General features: G+C 33.5%; 2 protein-coding genes and 1 long non-coding RNA gene across 4 annotated transcripts; all 3 read left to right on the forward strand.

The window, feature by feature from the left end:
• The first annotated feature begins 1,194 nt into the window (after positions 1-1,194).
• LOC144843637 (SWI/SNF-related matrix-associated actin-dependent regulator of chromatin subfamily A member 5-like) lies at positions 1,195-15,257 on the forward strand. The gene is made up of 19 exons (XM_078700512.1): positions 1,195-1,316; positions 2,079-2,141; positions 2,559-2,728; positions 2,901-3,282; positions 3,884-4,039; positions 4,610-4,810; positions 5,269-5,378; positions 5,832-6,058; positions 7,020-7,141; positions 7,632-7,784; positions 8,531-8,809; positions 9,172-9,414; positions 10,011-10,124; positions 10,771-10,893; positions 11,580-11,696; positions 11,798-11,932; positions 12,218-12,430; positions 13,226-13,348; positions 13,970-15,257. Exons 1-19 carry the CDS (start codon positions 1,266-1,268, stop codon positions 14,036-14,038), a joined length of 3,051 nt encoding a protein of 1,016 aa, XP_078556638.1. The 5' UTR covers positions 1,195-1,265; the 3' UTR covers positions 14,039-15,257.
• A 2,267-nt stretch (positions 15,258-17,524) lies between these two features.
• On the forward strand, positions 17,525-21,255 carry LOC144843451 (arylsulfatase A-like). Its single transcript, XM_078700236.1, has 4 exons — positions 17,525-17,652; positions 18,624-19,262; positions 19,453-19,711; positions 20,338-21,255. The coding sequence occupies exons 1-4, from the start codon at positions 17,525-17,527 to the stop codon at positions 20,797-20,799; spliced, it is 1,488 nt and encodes a 495-aa protein (XP_078556362.1). The 3' UTR covers positions 20,800-21,255.
• A 253-nt stretch (positions 21,256-21,508) lies between these two features.
• Positions 21,509-24,879, forward strand: LOC144842971 (uncharacterized). Of its 2 annotated transcripts, none has more exons than XR_013612210.1 (3): positions 21,509-21,596; positions 22,203-22,470; positions 24,268-24,879. It is a non-coding gene; the product is annotated as an uncharacterized LOC144842971 (long non-coding RNA). The 2 variants fall into 2 exon arrangements; XR_013612209.1 differs by lacking the exon at positions 21,509-21,596 and adding an exon at positions 21,609-21,818.
• Positions 24,880-25,861: the final 982 nt, after the last annotated feature.

Raw genomic sequence — 25,861 nt, forward strand, 5'->3', positions numbered from 1 at the left:
TGACATGAGTTATTATTATGTAATACCTTTTGCTTGTCAATTTGTTATTTGCTTGTTCATTGTTACGACGCCCATATAGCCCATAATAGACTCCTTTGTTTTCTAGTGTACCCTTTTTCTATATGTATTATTCGTCTTTTACCAATATTCTATCAGTACCTGATGATGACCTATGGTCGAAAGTACTCGTACAATAAATATTTTATTTTGAGGCAGAAACAAAAAATTTGTCTGTTTTAGTAGTATAATAAGTTTCTTTAAAATAATTTAGCATGTCCTACTTTACAAACTACCCATTCTGTCTTCTTACAATGGTTTTTAAAATACAAACCATTTTGTAAAAGATACGGGACCGTCCGACATACTACCTATTCTGTCCTATAAACCATGGTATGTAAAAGAAAACCATTAAAAAAAAAAATTTGTCAAACAATTGTTCGTCTTTATTAAACTGACAAATTGTGGTTGGTAAATAATATTATTATTGGTCCTTTTTTTTTTAACGATATAAAGAAAACTAATGAGTATGTCTTTTCCAAACCATTTTATATATTCTTTCGAAAACGACAATTTGTTCACAATCAATGGTTTGTCCATTCTTTTAATGTTTATTCAAAATAGAGGCGGAGTTATTTATATAACTTTGAAACTATTTTTGTATTTGTTTGTATTCGAAAAAAAGACAACCTAGGCCTATATGCCTTTGTAAATTTAAAAGATGAAAAAAGAGTGATTTTAGATTCATCATTTTTTAAAACAGCGTTTTTCATTCATTTCATTTATTGTTTTTTTTTAGATTTGATTTTTATGAGAGAATTCATTATTCAAAAATGTTTTGCTTAACTCGCTTTATAGAAAAACCTATTTCAAACTGCTATAGTTTAATTTTTGTCGGCCGCCCATACATAACATTGTAGTTTTTTGCCGCCCTCAATTACGAAGTTAGTTTGCGCGCGGATTACTTAGGCTTTTACACAGATGGTTTTCTTAGAACTATACACAAAATGTTTAATTTCTATAGTACAAATACACTTAACACATACAAGAATTAGTTTTAAATATATTATTTGATAATACCAATAATATAATGTTTTGTTTTTAAATCTCAAACATTTATAATAGGATGCAATTAAACAAAAATATCACAACCACGTCTGGATTAGGTGAAGTGTTCGCAGCCGTCTTTTGTTAATGGGCAAATTCACAGAGAGTTAGCTAGCGGTGAGCTTGCCTTTGTTTAGAAATATCCATAAACTATTGGTAAAATGTCAGAAGAAGGAAGTTCACCAAAGCCGGCGACAATCGTCCAAGAGCCTGTAGGTTTTTACTCACTATTTAAACATTTTTTCTATAAATAATTTCAATTCCAACCAGAAGCGTAAGAGATGCAGTTGAGCTAGCCCTGGCAGTGAGTGGCTCACCTGGCCGGCCTGGAGTTGTATTTGTACTGTACCTGTGTGTCATCCTCCCTGCTGTACAAACGGTTCCACCACTCACTATGTTGGCTGCACGCTTCTGCAGCTGGCCTAACTTGTGTATTATTTAAATGTATAGGCGAAATCGCATGTAAAAGCCACAAACAATCTGTTGTCTGAATGAAGAAAGTTTTTTTTCACAAATTTCCAACTAGGCCTAGCCTAGGGGCCTAGGCCTAGTTTTTAGTATTTTGCAACCTTTTATTTTCGCTATCTGATTTTAATTTTTTTACCCAGTTACTGTATTTGTAGTTGTGTATAATCATGGGTATAATGACATAATTTAATTATCCATAGAGTAAAAGTAAATGTCAAATGTTCCCGCAAGTCAAGGACCTTCTGAAATTAGGTTAATTTGAGACCACTATTTTGTTGCAGCTAAAAATTGCTCCACATTTTTTTTTTTACAATTGAGACTTCAATCAATTAAGTTTTTAAAACCTTTTTTTTTTCAATCTGAACAATTTTTTTTTGTCAGAAGGGCCATTTGTAGTGCCAGAGAAATAAATGTTTTGCCAAAAGAAACATGCCCTAAAAGTATAACAATCAACTGCCTGCACAGCATTGTGCATTTTGAATAATGTATTCATTTTATTTATTAAGACAATACAGCTGAAGACCCCTCCGGGAGCCAAGCAAGATGGACATGAATATGAAGCCAAAGTGGTGAGTATAGACATGAAGATATACAGTAGAACCCTATTAAGGGGAGACTACCAAACAACCAAAATTGTCCCCTTAATTATTTGCCTTTTCCCCCTGAAATCCCCTACTATTAATAATAGGGTTTTCGCGTGGAAAAGTAATAGTGGGAGTTTTGACGAATCAACCATTTGGCACACTAAAACATGTCCCTGTCCCCTTAATAAGGGTGTCTTCTGAGTAGGTGTTGGCTGTAGTTTTAAAACATATATTGCCCTGTGTGTTTCGCAGAAAAGTGTCCCCTTAATAGAGGTATCCCAACAGAGGAGTTCTACTGTATTAAACATACACCACCAAAGTGATGGAAGCCGGCGCAATATAAGTTTTCCTTATTATTATTATTATTAAAGATTATAACTTTTAAATTGTTTTTAATTTCAGGAAAGAGATCGAGCATCTCGATTTGATTTTCTCCTTCAACAGACTGAGATTTTCACACATTTCATGAGTAATACAAACTCGATGAAATCACCCACTAGTCCGTTAAAAATGAAACCAGGGCGCCCTCGCTCAAAGAAAGATGACAGGGCTAAGTTATCTGCTGTTGGAGAGTAAGTAACCTGAACAGGGCAATTTTGTTTACATTTGTTGAATGGTATAGAGTAATGATTTATGTCTTAAAATGTGTGTATATGATGTCTGTACATAAAAGGATGTATAATTGTTATACTATCAATAGTAGTGGTGGAAGTTAACCTTTGACCTTAACAATCTTGTCTTTAGTCATCGTCATCGAATGACGGAACAGGAGGAGGATGAAGAGCTGTTAACGGAAGCGCGTAAAGCCACAAACGCCATCACGCAGTTTGAAAAATCACCCAGCTATATCAAATTTGGTGAAATGAGGGACTACCAGGTCAGAGGCCTTAACTGGATGATCTCCCTGTACGAAAACGGCATCAATGGAATTCTTGCCGATGAGATGGGTCTCGGAAAGACCTTACAGACGATATCGCTGCTTGGATATATGAAACATTACCGTAACATTCCAAGCCCTCATCTTGTCATAGTACCCAAGTCAACATTAGCCAATTGGATGGCTGAGTTTAATCGATGGTGTCCTTCTATACGTGCCGTATGCCTCATTGGAGACCAAGAGACAAGGGTATGTACAATGCACTGTACAGCATAACTAGTAGATACAAGATTTAACTAAATGCTTCAATTAAGAAGTTGTATTTATGCTCACAAAACTGTCATCTTCATCAAAAAAGTATCCCTTAAAGATATATTGACCCCCTGAAAAAAATTGTTGTGTTAAATTTTTTTTTTTTAATATGCCATTTTAATGTCACATAATAGTTATTAACAAAATTGGATAAAACAAATTATCTACCTGAAAAACTGTTAATGTAAAGCAAAAAATATTTAAATTGTCTGTCACACACTGGGTTTTTGGTTTGAATTTATTATTTTTACAATGGAATTGAATAACTTCATTACAATTGCAAAATGTCCTATTCAATATCTTATTTCATCAATCTTCATTTTTCATGTTTTTTGGGGGACAACACCTTTAATGATGTCTCCTGATTAATAGGTGTCCCTGAACAGATGATCATGTTGTTTAAAATATATTGTCAATCGATTGTTTCATAGGAAAATGTCCCCTTAATTGGGATGTTCCTTGAATAGGGATGTGTGCCAAAAGAGGGGTTCTATAGTAGTAATAGTAGTACAGTAATAATTGTGTTTTTTTTTTGCAGCAAACCTTCATACGGGACGTGATGATGCCTGGAGAATGGGACGTTTGCGTTACATCGTACGAGATGACAATCCGAGAAAAGTCTGTCTTTAAGAAATTCAACTGGCGCTATGTAGTTATAGATGAAGCGCACAGGATTAAAAATGAAAAGTCTAAGGTAAGTTAGAAGCATTTTATGGTTGTGGAATTCAGGATTAGTGCAGATTCCTGATTCAAATCTTGCTACCATCTACTATAATTTATTTACTTTGCCAAAAGGCAACTAATGAGAATTCCATACTAATGGGAAGAAACCCCTAATATTATAATTGGACATTCCTACTAATGAGAAACCCCTAGATTTCTAATGGGATATTCCTACTAATGGGAAACCCCTAGTATTCTAATTGGACATTCCTACTAATGGGAAGCCCCTAGTTTTCTAATGGGATATTCCTATTAATGGGAAACCCCTAGTATTCTAATGGGACATTCCTACTAATGTGAAACCCCTAGTATTCTAATTGGACATTCCTACTAATGGGAAACTCCTACTAATGGGATATTCCTACTAATGGGAAACCCCTAGTATTCTAATTGGACATTCCTAATTCCAGTTGTGATTTTTTATTTATTTTTTATGTATCTAATAAATATATGTTTGAGTTCGAATATCTTGTTGCATATTTGAATAGCATGATAAATACAGATCTAGTTGTTATTTTTGTTTATTTTTTCTATCTCCTAGTTATCTGAAATTGTCCGCGAGTTCAAGTCTACGAATCGTTTACTGTTGACCGGTACACCACTGCAGAATAATCTTCATGAGCTGTGGGCACTGCTTAATTTTTTACTTCCAGATGTCTTCAACTCATCGGAGGACTTTGACTCCTGGTTTAGCACTAGCCAATGTCTTGATGACAAACAACTTGTTGAAAGACTTCACAATGTAAGTAATTCATTATTTGTAAGTCATTTATTTACCGTATATCATATCCTCGTGTATAATCCTACTTCAGTTCTAATCCCATCCCTGGCAAGTGAGTGGCCTAGCGGTAAGACAGTGGAACCGTAATTACGTAGCCATAACATTTGCAAGTGTTTGAGGCTCACTCGCTCCATGGTTCTGGTGGTAGAATGAGTCTTTTCGAATAAGGACTATAAACCGTAGGTCCAGTGTACACATCTAGCTCATGTGCAGTACATATTTTGGGACGAGTAGGGGGTTACCCTGGTGTACTAGTACATCACAGCCACTGACCAGTCTTTGACTGAAGAGGTCACCCAGTATAAATAAATGTATTCAAATAGCCTACTTTAACTTTAACCATCATTTCTACATTGTCTTATGAGAACTAGGTGTTTATAAACGAAGAAAGTTGACTTAATAATTTGATTGTCATTTAGGTACTACGTCCTTTCTTGCTACGACGTTTGAAGAGTGATGTTGAGAAAGCTCTGCTTCCTAAAAAAGAAGTGAAGATCTACATTGGTCTGAGTAAAATGCAGCGAGAATGGTATGTGGTTTATGTTTCCGCAACACTTGCTGGATGTTTTAAAGAATAATGCAGCATTTCATTGTTCCTACCCATTTAAATTGTGTATCTCTAATTAATTTTGAAAGGTTTGTTGTCTCCAAAATAATAATAAAGATGAATAAAATGATGACAATAATAATAAATGCTAAACCATTCAGTGACTCGACTTAGGAAGATCGGTACCATAACACATTCAATACAACTTGCTGTTGGTTTAATGTTTTTTTAACATTGGTTTAAAAAAATAAAGCTGAATTTTCATCATCATAATTTTCAATTTCTATTCTATTTGAAAATTATTAAAACAAAGATGAATAAAGTAATAATAATGTCAGGGACTCTACTTAAGGTTTATTGATAACAAATCCTGCATTCAAAGTTTTTTCATCCAAACCCGTCCTTGGCAGTGAAAAACATGATGTATAATTTCAGGTACACTAAGATCTTGATGAAAGATATTGATGTTGTAAATGGAGCTGGAAAGACTGAAAAGATTCGTCTGATGAATATTTTGATGCATCTGCGCAAGTGCAGTAATCACCCATATTTGTTCGATGGTGCGGAACCAGGCCCGCCTTACACTACCGATCAGCATCTTGTTGACAACAGTGGTAAAATGGTCGTGCTGGATAAATTACTGACCAGACTGAAGGCACAAGGTAAGACTGTTGTCTGTCTGTTGAGTTTACAAACATCGATACATAGTTTGTCAAGAAGGTGCATGGCCTAAAGCTGTGTTGACACTATCAAACTTATGTGACAAAACAAATGTAATGTGTCCATAAATGGTCATATCACTACCATATTTGGGGATATCACCACCATATTTAGGCACATCACACTTTTTTTGTCAAACTAGTTTGATAGTGTAGACATAGCTTAACTTCTAAAAGTTATCTTCAGTTTGCCTCTAAACTGTCACTGGAAAACTTTAGAAAGCTTTTCTTGCCAAACCCTGGTATGTTAAAAAAATAAATTTTAGTTTTTAAGCCATATCTATAATGTACATAGTAAATTAGGAATATTTATTTTGATTGGGAGGTGGGGGGCTAAAAAAGGTGAAATGAAGTGCGGAGTTTAATTTTGCTGGCTAGGCCCCACTTGAATCCGCCCCTGGGTATGTTGATGATGTGTTTGGCACTGTTGTATTGTCCTATGATTATTGTATTAAAAATAGAGTGAATAGAACGTGAATGGGTCTGGCCAAAAGGCCAGTTGACACAAACGAGCGGTAATATAATAAATATAGAATCTGTGTTATTCCGTATGATCATTTACACACAATTCGGAGGGAATGGGCGGTTTCTGCTCAGAATACAGTAGATACAGATTGTACGTGGAACAAGCTACATGATTTTCCGCTTACCGTTCGCTCATCTGTGTAAATTGGCCATAACTTGCTGACATTTAGAGAGTTATTTTTTGCATTTGCATTTTCTTTAGTTTTTGCTCTTCTTTTTTCTGTTGATTGTTCAGTGCTTAGAGGCATCCTGCATTTTGCGCTATAGTAAATTGAACATTATTATTATTATTTTAAATGCAAAAAGAATGCTAATGCCATTTTACATATTATAAAATTCATTGTAAAGTAAGTGAACTTATTTTTATTCTTCTCATTAGGTTCTCGTGTGCTAATTTTTAGCCAGATGACGCGTGTGCTAGACATCCTTGAGGATTACTGCTCCTGGAAAGGATTTAATTATTGCCGCTTAGATGGACAAACCCCACATGAAGACAGAACAGTATGTATTTCAAACAATATTAATAGTAAAAATGGATAATTATTAAAAACAAAACAGCCAGACATTCAATTACATTTTTGTTTTGTAATCTCTGGTCCATCTCTATAAACAAATTTATATAATAGTGTACAAATGACATCTCATCTGTCAAAACTAGTTTGACAAAAAAATGAGGTGTACCCAAATATGGTATTGATATACCCAAATATGGTGATATGACATCAGGTCCATATATGAGCACATTTTTTTCACATTTTTTTTCACATATAAATTGATAGTGTAGCTTATGTCGACATTTAACTCAACTCATCTGTGACAGGCACACAAACAGTTTTGACATAAGCTTAGTTCCTTTCAGTTGTCCCAACATAAGTGAACTAGTTCCTTTCGTGAGCAAAAACTATATTTTCGTAATTTATATTTGTAATGATTGATCTTATAGTAGCTATTGTAGGTTCACATTCAGAATTTAACGTGATTTTCCTTCCAGGCAAGCATAAACGACTTTAATCATCCAGAAAGCTCCAAATTCTTGTTTCTGCTAAGTACAAGAGCCGGCGGTCTTGGAATTAACTTGGCCACTGCGGATATATGTATCCTGTATGACAGTGATTGGAATCCACAAGTAGATCTACAAGCCATGGTAAATTGAATATTTGAATGAATATGTTCATATACAGTACAGTAGATTAGAACCTTCATTTTACGTACGGTACAGGACCGAAAGACGTATGTAAAACATGGGATTCAGAAAATCCAGGTTAACCATAAATTGATCCCCAAATACATAGACCTTGCCTAAAAAGGCTGCCGTGTTTGCCTACTTTACTTACTGCATTCAGCGGTTAATAGTTAGGCCTAGACTAATCTAGGCCTCACATCTAGCTAGGCCTAGCCTACTAGAAAAGTATATGCAGGCTGTGCGATGTTTAAATAGTGTTAAAAATAAAAAATCAATGTTGTATTTTCTATCAATAAAAACAGTCGCAGCTGATGTAAAACAAAGGTTCTACTGTATATATAATTATAAGCAAGAATATATTTCATATCAATTGTCTTTTATGTGAAGTGTAGAGAAATTAATTTCAGAGACCTTATGATGAAGAACAGTACCGAGTGGCTCTAATTTTCAAATTTAGAATCTGCAACTGTAAACAACAATTAAATTATGATGTTTTAAATTGATTTAAATAAACACATTTTTTGGAAAAAAAGTTTAAATTATTACTACAGAAGATGGTAGCGTAATTAAAAATTAATTGTCCTTAAATTTACTTAATTAATTTTTGAGAAACATATTGTCTACCATAAACAATACTTATATTTATTAATATATAGATTTATATTAATATTTATTCTAATAATACTAATGTTTTATTAATTTGAAAGGACCGTGCACATCGTATCGGGCAGAAGAAACAGGTGCATGTGTTCAGGTTTATAACCGAGAACACGGTAGAAGAACGTATCATTGAACGAGCTGAAATGAAACTTCGTCTTGACGGTATCGTGATACAGCAGGGACGCTTGGTAGACTCGCACGTCAAGTTGAGCAAGGACGAAGCGCTGAATATGATCAGACACGGTGCTAATTTCATTTTCTCCGGAAAAGAAAGCACAATCACCGATATGGATATTGATGCTATTCTCGAGAAAGGAGAGGAAAAAGTAAGTGTTTTCCAACAGTTAGTGTTAAAAACAGTCTTTCCTATAAAGATGCAATTAAACAACTTTAAACAAAAAATAATTTAGAAACATTTCGTTTGTATATGCCATTTAAATGTTACATAATAATTATTTACTTTTACGAAAAAAAGGGATTGAGAAAGATTTACCTGATAAAATCATAATTTAAAGATATGAATAGTCATGTGGAACAATAACTTTAATACAGTTTAAAGAAAGTCCTATTCAAGTTTGATTTTATTATTATTATTATCTTTTATTTTTATGTTTTAGAGTACAATACATATTTAATAAGCACCATTGTCTTTATTTGGTCTCTAAATAGTGTTCACTTTTTTTTCCAGACTAAAGAATTGACACAGAAACTGAATGACCTTGGTGAGGGCGCCCTAAAAAACTTCAGTCTTGAAGAACAACCGCAGACCAGCAGTATCTACTCGTTTGAGGGAGAAGACTATAAAGGAAAGCAGAAACCCACAACGGGCATTCACTGGATTGAACCACCGAAGCGTGAACGCAAAGCGAACTACGCAGTAGATGCATACTTCAGAGAGGCATTACGAGTCAGTGAGCCAAAAGCGCCAAAGGTATGGTTTACAGAATCAATTATAGCCTTATCTAAACAAACTGGAGGAACTGGGCTTCATACTCTAATATGTTATACAAAAATGAATATTTATGAGTGTGATGATACAAATAATTAATGAAAAATATAACCAATTTTCATCTTTTGAAATACTGTAATGAAATACACTATAGGCTGATCAAATGTGTATGTGTATGTGTTTTTTTTTCATTCACATTTATTCAGCAATATAAATATTTACATTACAGGGATTTTACAGAGACAAGTAATTGTCTGTAGTCGTAAGACCCTTTAGAACAAAACAAATATTATCACAAAGAAAAAAAAATATAGGCAAAAGTATAAATACATATAATATAAAACGAACTAATACAAATGTGTGTACACTCACATACACACATAATATATGCATATTATTATAAATGAACGCGCAAAACGAAATTGCAGTATAGCACATATATAAAGACATTGCACTCTCGATGATGTCATTAAGAGTGCAAAGAACATCTATTTGATATCATGTGACCCACAATCCTCCAGTCAAATGTGAGCTTCATTTATGTTTACTTTAATTGGTTTGCTTTATTTTTTATCCAGGCTCCAAGACCTCCAAGACAGCCAAATGTGCAAGACTTTCAGTTCTTCCCGCCGAGGCTTTTTGAACTTCTGGATTCTGAGATTCATTACTTCAGAAAATCTATAGGTTACAAGGTAAATCATACTATTAAATGCATCTAAAAGAGTATTTACATATTCACACATGTTGTGAACTTTTCAGTTTCTAGTTTCAGTACAGCTAGAAATTACTGCAATGTAACCCACGTTTCAGCTTTGTGGCTATGATGTATTGTGTTTTGATCGTGATTCCACGAGATGTTTTTTTTTTATGGCAATCCTACGAACTGCATTGTTTTTTTTATCTTGATCCTACGAACTGCATTGTTTTTTTTATCTTGATCCTACGAGAGGCATTGTTTTGTCACGCGTCTATCGCAATGTGTTATAAACATCATTGACATTGTTATCAATGAATCAAGGGGAGAAGTGATTGAAAAACACAGCAGTTACGCACAATATATTTATTTAGCCTAGCTAGGCCGGCTCAGAGTCTGGCGATCAATGTTTAAAAAAAACAATGAAGTACCAAAACACCCACGCCTTTGAGTTTGTACAATAACCTATGTGCAGTACTTGATACTATAGTAGGCCTACCGCAAATAAAACGTAGGCTTTGAAGGGTTATTAAGCAGTAATAGCTGTACTGTATTCATGAAGCCTCATCACTGAGTTGCTTTTTAAATTCATACAATTTTGTATAATTCATTAATTTATTTTGTGCTTTCTCATTGTTTTATAGGTCCCTCTGAATCCAGAAATGCCAGATGCACCGAAGGTTCGTAAGGAAGAACAGAGAAAGATTGATGAAGCGGAACCATTAACAGAAGAAGAGTTAGAAGAAAAGGAAAAACTACTTGAGCAGGTAAGTGGAAGTTATATTCTGAAGTTGGTTGTGTAGCATTGCATAAAGGATATAAATAACATTTGTAAGAAAAAATATCTGATACGTCACAAATGTAACAAAATTAACCAACTTATTCCATAATACAAGTGCCGTCACATTCAGTCGCAACTACAAATTATTTGTAGTTATTTGCAGATCTCAGATATCTGAGTTTTATATATCTAGAAAACTCAGATATCAAGATCTAGTTCCATTATTTGACTAGAAAACTCAGATCAATCAAAGCAAATCAAATGGATTGTTCCATTATTAATCAGAGGGTAGGTTATTTGAAATACTACAGTATAATGTTTTCTTACTAATATTGTAACTAACTTGTAGTAGTGACCTACAACTTAAATCATAAAGAAAATACAGTACACATTACCATTAAAATGTAGGCTTAGCGTTTAGGCCTAGCCTAGCTAAGCAAACACGCGAAGTAGGCCTATATGCCTACTATTATTACTATCTAGCTAGGTCCATGAAGTAAGGCTTTGCCATAGTGAGGCCTAGGCCGAGTTTTCTAAATCTAGAAAACTCGGATATCAAATTATTTGTACCATTATAGTTTCAAATCTGGCAGAGATATAATACAGCGATGTTACTCAAAGGTCGTAGCGATGATGTACAACCTTACAATTTATTTTTTATTTTTTGCACAGGGTTTTACCAATTGGTCAAAACGTGACTTCAATCAGTTCATCAAAGCAAATGAAAAGTATGGCAGAGATGATCTGGATAGTATATCAAGAGAAATTGAAGGGAAGACACCAGAAGAGGTAGATTTACATTTATTAAAAAAAATTTAAAATAGCTAAATAATATGAGGGACACACATCAGATGCAACATCAACGATACTTTATTTTAATAATCAATCAGGTTCAAGAGTACATGGCAGTGTTCTGGGAGAGATGTCGGGAACTCACAGACATTGATCGAATTCTGGCGCAAATTGAACGAGGAGAATCGAAGATTCAGCGAAAGATTAGCATTAAAAAGGCGTTAGATGCCAAGGTAAATCACAATATTACGTAACATTTTTATGTTGCCCAAGCAGAGCGTTAATTGAGGGACAGGTTCGGTCGATCATTTTGCTTGAATATTTTTTTGATTTTAGTTGGTGTAACTGTAACTGACATAAACATGAATAATTGCTAACAAATAATAATTCAGCCAAAATAGAAATAGAGGGCACTATAATAGAATTGCACGCATTTGTCCAAGAGAGGCCTAGGTTGTGTAGCGTAGTTGACAAAAAAAGTCCTGAATGTACTCCTACATAATTTTATTTACTCTTAGATGGCAAGGTACCGTGCTCCATTTTACCAGCTTCGTATTGCGTACGGTACGAACAAAGGAAAGAATTGGACGGAAGAGGAAGACCGATTTTTGGTGTGTATGCTTCATAAGCTGGGCTTCGACAAGGAAAACGTGTACGATGAACTACGAACAGCTGTGCGTCAGGCGCCACAGTTTCGATTTGATTGGTTTATTAAATCAAGAACAGCTATGGTAAGAATGAAAGAAAACTTTTTATTTATATGATTTACCGTACACAATCGACATGGACACATCATCATATTGAACATCATGCTTGGTAATTTGACCAATCACAAGCAATGGATTATCTGAACTGTCACTTGTAATTGGTCAACTTGATTGCTTACGTCCTATGCTTTGTGGGATCCAAGCTTAAAGATTTTTTTTTATTTGAAAAAATGTCCTTCTGACTCAATTTCAATTCATTTATATACGGCCATACAGCGTTGAAACACCGGTTCTCGTCAGATCACCAAAGTTAAGCAATGCTGGGCCCGGTTGCATTGTGGATGGGAGACCGTCTGGAATCGCGGCGGGTGCTGTATATACTGGAGAGTGATGGTTTAAAGATAATATCGGACTAGCATGTGATGGGCATGGGTTCGAGGTTATCTGTACCATACTAATTGCATCCTTAGGCAAGATTCTTTACATCGTTGGTTCTGTGTACATATTGCATGTTAAAGAACTGGGTACACTATTCGTAAAGAGTAGGAGGTCGTCTCCCGGTGTGCTGATCTGGTAGGCGCTGCACTACTGGCTGCCGTGAGTCCATGGAGGGCATAATCCAAATTTCCTCAGTTTCCAGTTAAGCTTGAGGACAACTATAAATACCAAAAAAAAATAGAGTTTTGAATTATATGTTTCTTGCAAATATAAATTCGCAGGCATAAAAAACTGCCCGGTGATATACTGAAAAATAATCAATTTATAAACAGTGAAAATTAGGAAATCCTACAATTATTACAATTAATTTTTGTTTAATAGGAACTTCAACGTAGATGTAACACCTTAATCACGTTGATTGAGCGTGAAAACCAAGAATTAGAAGAACGAGAGAAACAAGAGAAGAAAAAAGGAAGGCCAAAGGGCAGCCTAGGCACCCCTAAGGTAAGTTATTCAGTCGGTGAATTTTAATTTTTTCTATTACTAAGGAAGAATTCACAAGGAGAGTTTAAAAATGAATTGAAATTGAATTAAAAACCAAAATAAATATATTGTGAATAGCTGTTTTTTAACCAATCATTTTGACCAACACTTTGAGAAGTTACTGACAAATTAAATTGAAAGTTAATATTACAGAACTTTTTTGATATACTGGCCAAAATATTCCAAGCTAAATAATTACCAATTCACACTTACTGAAAAAAATAGTTCATATTCGCAACCACTGTCATAACACGTTTCTGTTCTGTTCTGTCAAAATGAATAAAATTTTAAATTCTTGTTACTGTATTAAAAAAAATTATCAATATTGGATAAAATTGTTCCTGTTACGGCAATTTAGGTCGAATACCTACGGTAAGGGCTATGGATGACCGATTAGTGTTTCTGTCCGCAGTTATTGACCGTTAGTTGATAGGCCTAATCACATCTTTGACCGGTAGAACAAATCAATTCATCATTGCCAACATTCTAAATTTACCTTTCCTTTTGAAAGCTGCACGCCATCAACTACTACAATATTAAGATTTCAGTAATTTAATTTTTAATAAATATTTTTCTTCATAGACCAAGGGAGACAAGCGCAAAGCCGATGGAACGCCAGACAATAGAGGGCGACCAAAAAAGAAGAAATAAATGCATTTAAGAATGTCTGGACAAAAGTGTGCTGTTTTAAAAATAAGTACATATTTGGTAAAGGAAATTCCATATTCACAGTCTTGTGGTTATTAAATACTAAGTATTTCATTTCAAGTCAATATGCTTAAGAATTCTCCATTCACCTAGATACAGTTGTTTATTTAATTTTAAGGTTGTTTCCCTAACTGTCTATTGTGAATACGGCCAATTGTGTCCTAAACGTTGTTTTATATTATGTTGATTCTGTGTCTACATATCGATTTAGGGAGCTAGCTATGCTTTAATAATTAAAATATGTGAGTCTACAATTACAAACGTAGTTATGTTTAGGGCAGAGCAGAAAATGTATATATTTCATTTTTAAAACACTCCTCTGCCCATTTCCTTCCCTAGGTATGTATGTGTCTAAAATTTGATACAGTATTACTATGTATATGTTTTTCCCCCTGAAAAAAATACGTATTTACTGTTCATGTTAATCGTATTTGTTTTTCTATATTACAGGCTTTTTAGTAATTGACAGTATTATACTGTAGTATGTGGCTATAATTTTTCAAGTAATTAATAAATTAATACTTTTCAACATTTTTTTTGAGTCTGCATTAATTAGTTAAAAATATACAACATATCTCTTGATTAAAAATAATATCTTTAGTTTATGAAACTGAAAGGGGGTTTACAGTAACATAACACCTAACCTCAAAATGACACACAGACCACACCCTTCGACGGACCACACCTATACTACACACTTTCCTTATTTTATACTTAGTTGAATATTCGTGTTATACTTATTTGTATACCACAATTTATTTTATATAGAATATCTAATGTCAAAATTCTTTAATTATTGTCTCTTTTTATGTAGAGCAACCAACGAGCTTTTTCATTTTTTAAACTATATTCCACCAGTTTCAAGGCAGTATAAGTTATGACACGCTATTTGTGCCAGAATGTTTTTTTAAATTAGTATTTAACCGAATGGTCGTTACCTTGTATTTATTCACTCTTTAAAATAATTTAAAATGAAGGTTAAAACATCAACAATTAAATTATGTAAATAGAAATAGAATTTGCTAATTTAAACTTTTGTTTGCAAATATTGAAAAATGGCTCCCTGTGTCTGTATCCTCAATATACCATCTGTAATATTAGCATTCCATGTAAGCCTACTGTAATATTAAAATCTATTTATCATACTTTTCTTATACTGCGTACTGCGTACACAAAAATGTAAATAAATGCTAGGATTTGTTAGGGATCATGTAAAAATTAATTCTACTGAAGTTACTGCAGTAAATATATTGTTATTTCAATAACATATGATTATAGTTTGTTGAAAGGTAGATTTCCGTACCGCAGTCACTGCAGTAAACACTGTGTATTATTACCAAAACAAGTATTGGTAAAAATAACAGGTTAAAGAGTATGTAAAATACTGCAGTAATTGCAGTAGAATAATTTTGACAATTGTTGTATCGTAAATCAAGTTTGTTATTAAAAATCAAGAGAACTAAAAGGAATAATATTGGTCGTGTTTCGGTTTTTTTACTTTCAAAAGCCAGGTCCAAAAATAATCGTTAAATCGACCAAATGCTGTCGCGATATAATCGACAAATGTGGGGCGCGAACGGGTGTACAGTAGTGTATGATGGCCTTTTACACATGCGCAAATTGATTTTCTCGCTATATAGTTGAATTCAAACGGAACCATACCAGCATATTCATATTATTGTATAAACAATGGACTTGAAGATTACCATACGGAACTTCAACGGTATTTTAGCCTGGAATTTGTATTACTAAAATGAAATAGACTGGTAAAACAAACTGGTTGTTGAGCCGTGAAATGTGCAAAAAGAAAAAAAAATGTAATAACAAGGCCAAATACATGGCTGCTGTTGCGTGCTCGATTCAAATTGTGCAGAACATCGCAATGTATTTTTCAGTATTTGATAAAACTAAAGCTTAGGCCTATAGGCTATAAATGGTAAAGTAAAGAAAAAGAATAAAATTCCGCAAAGATTTCCGAGCGCAGTTTCAAATTATACAAGGTTTTGCAGATTCAAATTGAGCAACGAAATAATGTATTTGCGCTATTTTAAATCGAGCATAACATTTTGATTCGCCTAAGGATTAGGCCTATTGTATTATTGCAGTTATGATACAAAATTATTGAATTAAAATGTTTTAATTAAAACAAAATTAATTGTTTTTTAAATTTAAATTTAAATATACAATTTAAAACGGTACAACCATCAACTATATCATTTCATATAATTTGGCCTAGATTATAATTTAACGGTCATGAAATATTAATTTAGCCATTAACTTATTAGGGCCTAATGTATTTAGTGTACTAATATATTTAAATACAGTAGTAGCCTATTGTTAATAATCGATTGATGGGTACATTTAAAGGTTATTATTATTATGTAACTATTGTATTGTTGTTGTTAGTATAATTATTTTATGGAGAATATGATGGTACGAGCATAAATTCATTCCTCAAGCAGGATTGGGCGACCATTACTTCATCAGCAGAACTTAAAGGTAAGAGTTGTTATTAAGTTTAATCTAAGTTTAATTATAAATAAAATACATTAAAGATGTATTGTCTCTCTGAAAAAATAATTCTTTTTTTTTTAATATTCCATTTTAATGTCACCTAATAGTTATCCTCTTTGACCAAAAATTAGATCGAAAAAAAATGTATTTACCTAAAAAACCGTAATTTAAAGGATATTGTCAAATTGGCTGCCAGCCAATGGGTTTTTGGTTGAATTTAACCATTTATCTTTAAACATTAATTGTTCCGGTTTTTTTTCCACGGAAGTGATTGACTTTATTAAAACTATAAAATAATCTATTCAAAGTCTGATTTTATTAATCTTTATTTTTCATGTTTTTGGGAGATAATAAACCTTAATATAATAAGGGTTTACTTTAAAAATCCACTATACATATTTTCTAAATTTTGTTTTGTTTCACTGAAAATAATAGTAAGCTGCGAAACTCTGATGGATGTTCCGTTTGAACGAAATATATGAGAAGTGATTATTAATATTGTGTTTTCATTTTTTCGAATGAAGGTAACCACGTCACAGACTCCATGCCTTGGTGCTTTATAAAGTTTACGTACAGCAGGCCTAGCATTATTCTGTTCTCTTTAGTACGGACATTTAAATGAATAATTATAATAAAGTGTATTAAATGATTCTGTTCTCTTTAAGTTTCTAGATGTATATAAAGTTTATGATGACAAAAATCTGGAATTCATAATAGCTATAAGAAAAAAAAATGTTCTCCGCTCTAAGTCGACACAACATTAAACAATGTACACACTTTTCTGTAGGTGCAGCCATGTTTGTAGTAAGAGAAAGTGAATTTGTCGCGTTTTATTTGCTTTTATTATGCTTAATTGGACACGGTCAACAAAAGCCTATCAACAGACCGAATTTTGTTATTTTTCTCGCTGACGACATGGGTTTCGGTGATCTTCAATCTTATGGTAACGCAATATCAAACACACCAAACATTGACGCCTTAGAAAAACATGGACTGAAGTTTACTCAATTCTATAGCGGGGCACCGATGTGTAGTCCTGCAAGGTACCGTATTATTTTGTTTTAAAATAGTCTAATCATTTTTAACTTTGATAAAAATGGCTATTTAACTTATATTTTTATTATTTTATTTGATTAAAACATATTTAGGCAGGATAACATAATTCAGAAAAGAAGAGATCACAACATTTCTGTTTTTCAATATGGTCCTGCAATATTGATTTATACTTTTCATTCCTGTGTATTGTTTTGTTTTGATCTGGAAACACAAAATTAAAATTAAAAAAAGAGAAATTAAGTACTAATTTGTAGAAAATTTGGTAACTTTACTGTTCATGACTTCACACACGTGATCTGAAAGCTACCCCCACCTCCCTCCACGGACTGCAGTGTACACTCGATCGTCGCCTGTAATTGATATTACCCGTAGAAAGCGAAGCATTTGTCTTCCTTAGGCCAATGTTTTGTAGTCAAATATAAACCTTTCGGATCTGAAAAGCAATAATAATAATAATTCATTAATTTATTAGTTTCTATAAAGCAATACAATAAAAAGAGTGGTAATTTATAATGAGACAATACAAAAATACCATTAATAAAGGATCTTGCAAGAAGAGATGTCTTGTCACGCAAGACCCATAAACGAAAAATACATTTGTATATAATTATATATATAAAATAAAAAATGTCATGACAAAAAAACAGGTTGAAGGTCTAGTTTGAGTACACAGAGTTCACACACAATACTATGTGAAGCGTGACAGGAGGTCAAATTTCTGTGTAATATATTATATAGCTACTTACGCAGCAATTATGCATGATTATTACAATAATAATTATTCCTTTTTAGATATATTATAGCAAAACAGAATAATAATACACAGAACATGAAATTGGTAACCATTCCTTTAACATTACATTTTCGGATGAAGTATCATGTCGTGTACTATATTTCTCTCTTCGAGGTATAATTAACTCACATTCAATTTGATATTTAACTATATTTATTTTAACAGAGCCAGTCTTCTAACTGGAAGGTATGCGGTTCGCTCAGGTATCTGGTCGCAGGGTAATTATTCTGTGTTTAATCAAGCATTGACTGGAGGATTACCTCATGACGAAGTCACAATACCAGAGATGTTGGCTAAACAAGGTTACAAGTCGGCTCTGATTGGTAAATGGCATCTTGGTGTTGGACGTCACAAAGAATATCTTCCTTTACATCATGGCTTTGATGAGTATTTCGGGATACCTAATTCACATATGGGTTGTCCATGTGTCACATGTTTTTATCCCAGTGACGACTGCAAAAGCCAATCATGTTACGACTCGTTTGCACCATGCCAGTTAATGTATGGAGACGAAATCATCGAACAACCAGTAGATTTAACAGTTTTAAGCAGAAGAATGACAAGAACAGCTCGTAGTGTGATTCAAACATACTCTTGCGCAGACACTCCATTTTTTCTTATGTACTCATTTTTCCATCCACATGTTCCACATTTTGCTGGTAAACAATTTAGAAATTCTACAACGGGCGGCGTTTACATGGATTCTTTGGCGGAACTAGATTGGCAAGTAGGAGAGGTGATGGATGAACTAAAGAAAAGCGGAGTGATCGAAAATACGCTTGTCATTTTCACATCAGATAATGGGTACCGTAACGTTTTACCCGTTACCAGGCCTACTTGAATATCTTCATAAGTTGTATTGGTTTTATTCTAATAAATATTTATATAAATAAATGGATACTTTAATTACTTATTTTGTAGGCCTATTTTAAATTTCCCCCATCTACACATAGTTTGTTTTTGTAGGCCTATGTATGTATTTTTGTACTTACAGAGCGCTTTTAACCCAAATAGAAGAGGGTGGTTCCTCTGGCGTCATGGCTTGTGGTAAAGGTTCCACATTTGAAGGTGGGACACGCGTTCCTACTTTAGCTTATTGGAAAGGAAAAATTTCCAGTGGAATTTCAACACAATTCTTCAGTCATCTCGACATCTGGCCAACACTTCGTACTCTCAGTGGTTCTTCACCAGAGGACTTCGACGTCACATTGGATGGGTTTGACTTTTCTGATGCAATCCTAAACAATGGAAAAGTAAGATATATATCCTTTCGTCCGTTGGTTCCTTGTATTATTGATTAATGCCATACATGTGTCTTAGGGGCTAACTTTTGTATTGTATTGTATTGACATATTGTATTGTAGCCTACAACTGGATGGATGTTGATTTTTCTGATGCAATTCTTTAAAACAATGGAATGATAAGACAGTTTTTTTTTCGATGCATTGATTTTCTTAGGCCTATCGTAAAATGGCAACTTATCTAGCCCGAAACTTACCGTAAATCTTCTAATTGTAACCATTGGGTTATTATTCTTTGATTGTTTTTTAGGGTGAGTCACTATTAGAAGAGGGGTTACTATTAGAGTAGTGGGTTATTATTACTAATCTTAAATTAGGCACCTGAAAATTTGGTTGAACTCTAACTTTATTTTATAAACTCAAAAGCACTCAATCCTCCCCACTCTCGAGATCAACATGCATTTTCTCCTTATTTTTAAAATACGGCTGCATCATAAGTTTTTGTGACTCTTAGCAACCCCATGGGTTACTATTAGAGTAGTGGGTTATTATTAGAAGATTTACGGTATCTATAAAATAAGTAAATCATTATATTTCGTGCATCTAAAATAGCCTTTTATGTATGTTTTTACTTTCAGGCTCATCGTCATTCAATGCTTTATTATAACACTATTCAGCTACCATATGCTGTCCGAAATGAAAAATACAAAGCTCATATTTTGAATAATCGTGAATTTACAGAAGTAGACCTTTGTGTAGGTGGTGATACAGTACATAACATTCCTCCGTTTCTGTTTGATATCCTTCTCGATCCCGGAGAGAATAACAACTTGGGAAATCTAACTGAGTACAAGCGTATCGTACTTGAAATGGAAAAACTATTGGCAACCGAAATGGAAAAAGTTGAGATTAGACCAAGTGTGATGGTAGGTTATGATGAAAGTGCACAGCTTTGTTGTGATTCAGGGTGTGAACCATACCCCGAGTGCTGTAGCTGTCCCTCAAATTACACAATTGAAATGTTTCCATTAACAGAGAATTGTAACCTTCAACTGTTACCTATAGGTGAAAATCACCAGAACAGAAGAAACGAGTGTTAAAACTCATGCGTAACATTTTTAAGGTATCGTTATTGTCTATAGTATAAATATCATGTATAAAAGCAAAAGTACCTATCGTCCCAAAGGCCGCCAATCTGTTTGGATGTGAGAGTTGGGAGACACTGGGCACTCGAGAAGCAATAAAAAAAAAACCACTAAACAATTTAAAACAGTGTTTCTTACAGAAGGCCTACGAAGTTACTGCTTAATTCATATGTTATGAGTTTGCTGTCTAAAAGTCAGCACTAACATTTAGGTGTGGTGGTGGCGGTGGGGAATATGCCTATCATAATTTAACTCAGGTTTTGCCTATATTCCTTAAATGTTAAGTAGACATAGTCGTAGATTTGATGATGGTGCATGGACATAGGCCTATAAAAAATTAATAAAAAGCGAAGATACTGCATAGGCAAAAAAACTATTTATTATATTTTATTTCATATATAGGCCTAAGCATTATGTATACGTTACCGTATTATTTAATTATATCGTCGAAATGTAGGATTATTTATTTTTCAATAAAAATCGTTGTTCAGTCTTAGCTGTTTTCTGTTGTACCGTTATAATATTAATGTTTTTTCAAATAACATTCTTGACGCAATGTTCCCGGATCTCTAGTTCCGAAAAACTCAATAACACGTAAAAAAGTTTGTCACGAATGATTCCGAACTCCTGCAACTATGAAATGACTTATGGAAAGCTCTTTGCAGAAATAAATTTGCATACATTCTGTCTGTCTGTTCCGGTTTCCGCGTTCCACCGCATGTACAACCACGAAGACGTGATTCTGAACAATGGTAAGTCAAGAAAACTATTACTGGTAACACTACAATTATTAAGCATATTGTCTGCAAAATTGAAACATCAGTCGGTCTATAGTATTAGCTGAGACTCTACGAAAGCATATCATCGTAATAGATCATTATACATTGTCATGCAAGTTAAAATGTTAATTCCAATTAAACATGCATTACTCAAATATGCTCTGTGGTGATAAATAATGTGTAAAAAAAAGTATAGTAAGTAATTTAAGTAAAAACAATATAGTTGACACGAAGAGAGATGTTTTTTTTCTCCTTCATGAAACATTCTGTAGTGTTAATTTAAACTTCAATCAAACTTTTGTAGGATAATACCGATAATAAAAATCAAAGAGGTAAGTAAATAAATTGGCAGATCTCCAAACTTGTTTGTGGGGAAAGCCAATTAAAACTTACTGTAATCTAATTAGTGACAAAACTGGAATAATACAATGAAATGTATATAATAATATAGGCATATTTCTACCATGGAGCGCAGAAATTAAAAAAAATAATTTAATAATTTAAAATTACACCGCTGAATATTAATAAATAAATATGAAATTTGTATCTATAATTTAAACCATTTTGCTTCTTCCGTAGGTGTGTCTGTTTTTGTTTTGCTATCGAAAAGTTACGGCAGTTTAGTACTATATTTAGTACTATATTTAGCAGCAATTCATCTAAGGCATGGATTTAAATGTGGCAGAGCATCGTATCGTCTTCGAATAATATATCTTTTGGAGAAGAAAGTCATCTTGTTCTTCGTCAGCGTAGCTTCCTTTTTGTTTGGATTTATCTCATCTTTCATCGTCATCGCCTTCAAGCTCTCTTGGATCAACATTTATCAACAAAACCATCAACCTGCATAGTAAGTACGTTTGTTTGTTTTACAAAACAAACAGTTAAATTGCAAACATTTCTGTAAAAAAAATATAACATATTCAAAGTAAAGAAAATATAGTTAGTATTTAGACACCTGATGATTGAAGATATTTGTTTACCACTTTCATGAAACAGTCTGCATGTACAGCTAGTGCATGATTAACTTAACTTTAGTCCTTCATTAATTTATTAAAAGAAAAAAAATCGTAAATTACAATTGTAAACTCAAGGGATCGGTGGTCTGAAAGAGATTAAAGTCTACAGGATAGTAGTTGAGGCCACTACCTAATTTTAACCAATCAGAACGCGTATAGATTACATCACGGCATAAATTAGGGCGCTAATGGACATAGTTCGAATACTAGGTTGTGTCAAGTTTTCGGCAACTGTATACATTTATTTCATGTTGTGAAAGTCCTCATCACAATATCTTCGATGTTTTCGAAGTTGAGAGAGATTATCTCTAACTTAGACAATAGTCCCATGAAATGGGCCCTCTCGTGGTCTGGAAAGCACCAGACATCAGATTGTTTTTAATTGTGCCCTTGTTTACTTTATCATTTTGATTTAGCTTTTCGCTTTTTTTTTTGTATCTCCATTGAGATCCAGCCACTGATACCCACAGCATTGTCATTTTTTTCAGTAATTTGCCTTTGGATTTATATATATATCAAAACAAAAGACTCAACTCCATACGCTACATAGGAATAGTTGGACACAAACATGGCTTCTAATCCATTCAATGTCGAAACTCTCTCTATGGCTCTGTATCGTTCAATTATATAGCACCCTCTCTCGGCATTTCACTTTTCCAAGTTGGTAAAGTGTCTGTGTCTCATCATGGATTATTGGTAAATCGGACAACTGGTGCAAGTTTCGTTGTTAAAAAAAATATTCAGTTAGTCCAATTGGTTGTGTTTGTTACAATACTGTTCCTGATTACAATTAAAAAGTAAAACACAACAAGTACGATGCAATATTATAATTTAATTGAATCAAAAGGAGATAAGTAATAGTTTTAAAATTATCAAGAAAGATAATAATGATGTCTATATTGTTTTTTTTAACTGTGAATATTAAGTACCCACGTTTAATAATGATAGAAATTCTGTTTTGAATATATATATTTGATACAGGCTACGGTAATCATCCATTTTCCGAATGTTACAAAAAATGTGTACCGAAAAAAACCTATTTTTTAAATCTTAAATTAAATTAAAATTCTTCCGTAAATTAGAGTCAAAAGATCCTAAAAAGTGATAAATGCCTACTGCATGCCTAATATGCCTAGGCCTACTATATTTAATCGTTATTGGCGGCCACTTTCGATCTACACCGTACATACAACACACAACAACTCGTATCCGTTAATGTACGGAGATGGCAGCGGGCTTGTTCTCCCTTCGATTGGATACAGCAGGAAGCCACCGGTGTTTCCTGTGGAACTCGGTCTCATTTCTGGATTCGCATCGACACAAATGTATTCGCTTCCATAATACGTGGATTTACTACCCATCAACAAACCTTCGTATTCTTTTGTCCAATCACTTGGGCAATTGCGTTTAGCCGGTATCATCAAATTTGTCGACTTCCCACGTGCACGACATGAGGCATTAATATCTTAATATCAATCGTGGGACACCAATGTAAAGAGCCAACTTATTTAGTTTAAACAATGTAGGCCTATCTATGAAAATAAATATATCGCTATCTTATAAAATTGTGTGTGATATTCAAGACATACAGATACATTTTAATTAGCTATGTTTGTTTTAACTTTCAGTCTCATCGACACTCTATGCTATATTTCTTTCAACCAACGTTCCGGAACTTCCATTTGCTGTTCGAAACCAAAAATACAAAGCTCATTTTATAAATGATCGTGCAGTTACAGAAACAGATCTTTGTAGATCTGGTGATGAAACAGTATTTCACGATCCTCCACTTTTGTTTGACCCCCTTCTTGACCCCGGAGAGCGCAATGACTTAGGAAATTTAACTGAATACAGATATATCGTAGACGAAATGACAGAACTATGGAAAACTGAAATGGAGAAAGTTGACTTTGAACTAAGTATGATATTAGGTCAGGATGATAGTATTCAACTTTGTTGTGATTCAGGGTGTGAACCATACCCTGAGTGCTGTAGCTGTCCCTCAAATTACACAATTGAAATGTTTCCATTAAAGGAGAATTGTGATCTTCAAACCATACAGCTGAGAAAGATATTGAGAACAGAAGAAACGCGTGTTCAAATAATACTTGAGTATGTACATATCCTGCAAACGCGTGCTACACGATAATCTTTTTTAAATTATATTATTGTTATTTTTCGCCTTCCATAACTATATAATTGAATTATTGAGAAATAAAGTAAGCTTAAGGCAATTTTAATTGTTTATGTGTATTACTTACTTTCAAAATACCAGCATAAAAATTAACAATAATAACAAATATTTTAACGTATGGTCAAATTAGTAGCTTTAACAATGTATCAAATGATACAAGTCGTTACACACATGGCGTTCCATACACATTAGTGTTTTTTCTCTTTTGTGGGGTAAACACCACTTTTATTCACATTCATATTATCTTTCATGTCATTACATAAAATCATATTATTTATCACATATTTGTTAATTTATAATGTAATTATAAGCGGTCGTCTTGTCTGGCGGCCACTTCGACAAGACTCTTACAAGTCAAATCAAATATATATCTGGTCTGGTCAAGGCGAGCTCAGTGTGCTGTTGGTCGTACCAGCATGAATATACACGTATTTGCATACTAATCTGTAGATTATAGACACATTATGGAGGCTATCAAAAATAGTTATGAATTATCATTATCAGCAAGAAAACGGAAGTTGTGAAGGAAGCCTAAAAGTTCTATAATATTCTTGTTCGAGTGGTGAAAAAATTATTAAGTTTATTAGGTGATCATTTAGAATTGACTTAATAATTATGCAGGAACCGTATATCTACCCGCATTTATACATTCGTTTGTATACATGACATTTGTATAACACGTCTGTCGGTTGCCTGTTTATTCTATCTTATAATTAGCATTGAAAATGCAATGGAATTTATGCAATGGTCGTATGCAATTATTGTTTTAGTATTATCGAGAGAGTGAAGGTACTTTATTAATATTGTTCAGGCGGTAAGAGCTACTAAAATATTGTTGTTAGACCACTCTCGTAAGTGGTGATAAATTTATGTTTACCTGTTTGGACAGTCAAAAAAACAGTTTGTGACGTTACTTTGGAAAACGCTGTTGTATAACCATGATGGTATAACAGTTGATATTTAGAACTATATGAGCGGTTTTTTAGAAGTATCAGGTAAGTCGATAAATTGAAATTATTAAGTATAGT

Source organism: Antedon bifida, chromosome 5 (assembly GCF_963402885.1).
Source record: "Antedon bifida chromosome 5, ecAntBifi1.1, whole genome shotgun sequence".
In the NCBI taxonomy this organism is placed as follows: domain Eukaryota; kingdom Metazoa; phylum Echinodermata; class Crinoidea; order Comatulida; family Antedonidae; genus Antedon; species Antedon bifida.

Excerpts from the sequence above, each read along its gene's own strand:
- LOC144843637 (XM_078700512.1), top strand. The coding sequence starts at position 1,266 with ATGTCAGAAGAAGGAAGTTCACCAAAGCCGGCGACAATCGTCCAAGAG. Across the intron at positions 3,283-3,883 it reads TTGGAGACCAAGAGACAAGG|CAAACCTTCATACGGGACGT; the intron begins GTATGTACAATG and ends TTTTTTTTGCAG. Across the intron at positions 9,415-10,010 it reads GTGAGCCAAAAGCGCCAAAG|GCTCCAAGACCTCCAAGACA; the intron begins GTATGGTTTACA and ends TTTTTTATCCAG.
- LOC144843451 (XM_078700236.1), top strand. The coding sequence starts at position 17,525 with ATGGGTTTCGGTGATCTTCAATCTTATGGTAACGCAATATCAAACACA. Across the intron at positions 17,653-18,623 it reads CCGATGTGTAGTCCTGCAAG|AGCCAGTCTTCTAACTGGAA; the intron begins GTACCGTATTAT and ends TTATTTTAACAG. Across the intron at positions 19,712-20,337 it reads CAATCCTAAACAATGGAAAA|GCTCATCGTCATTCAATGCT; the intron begins GTAAGATATATA and ends TTTTACTTTCAG.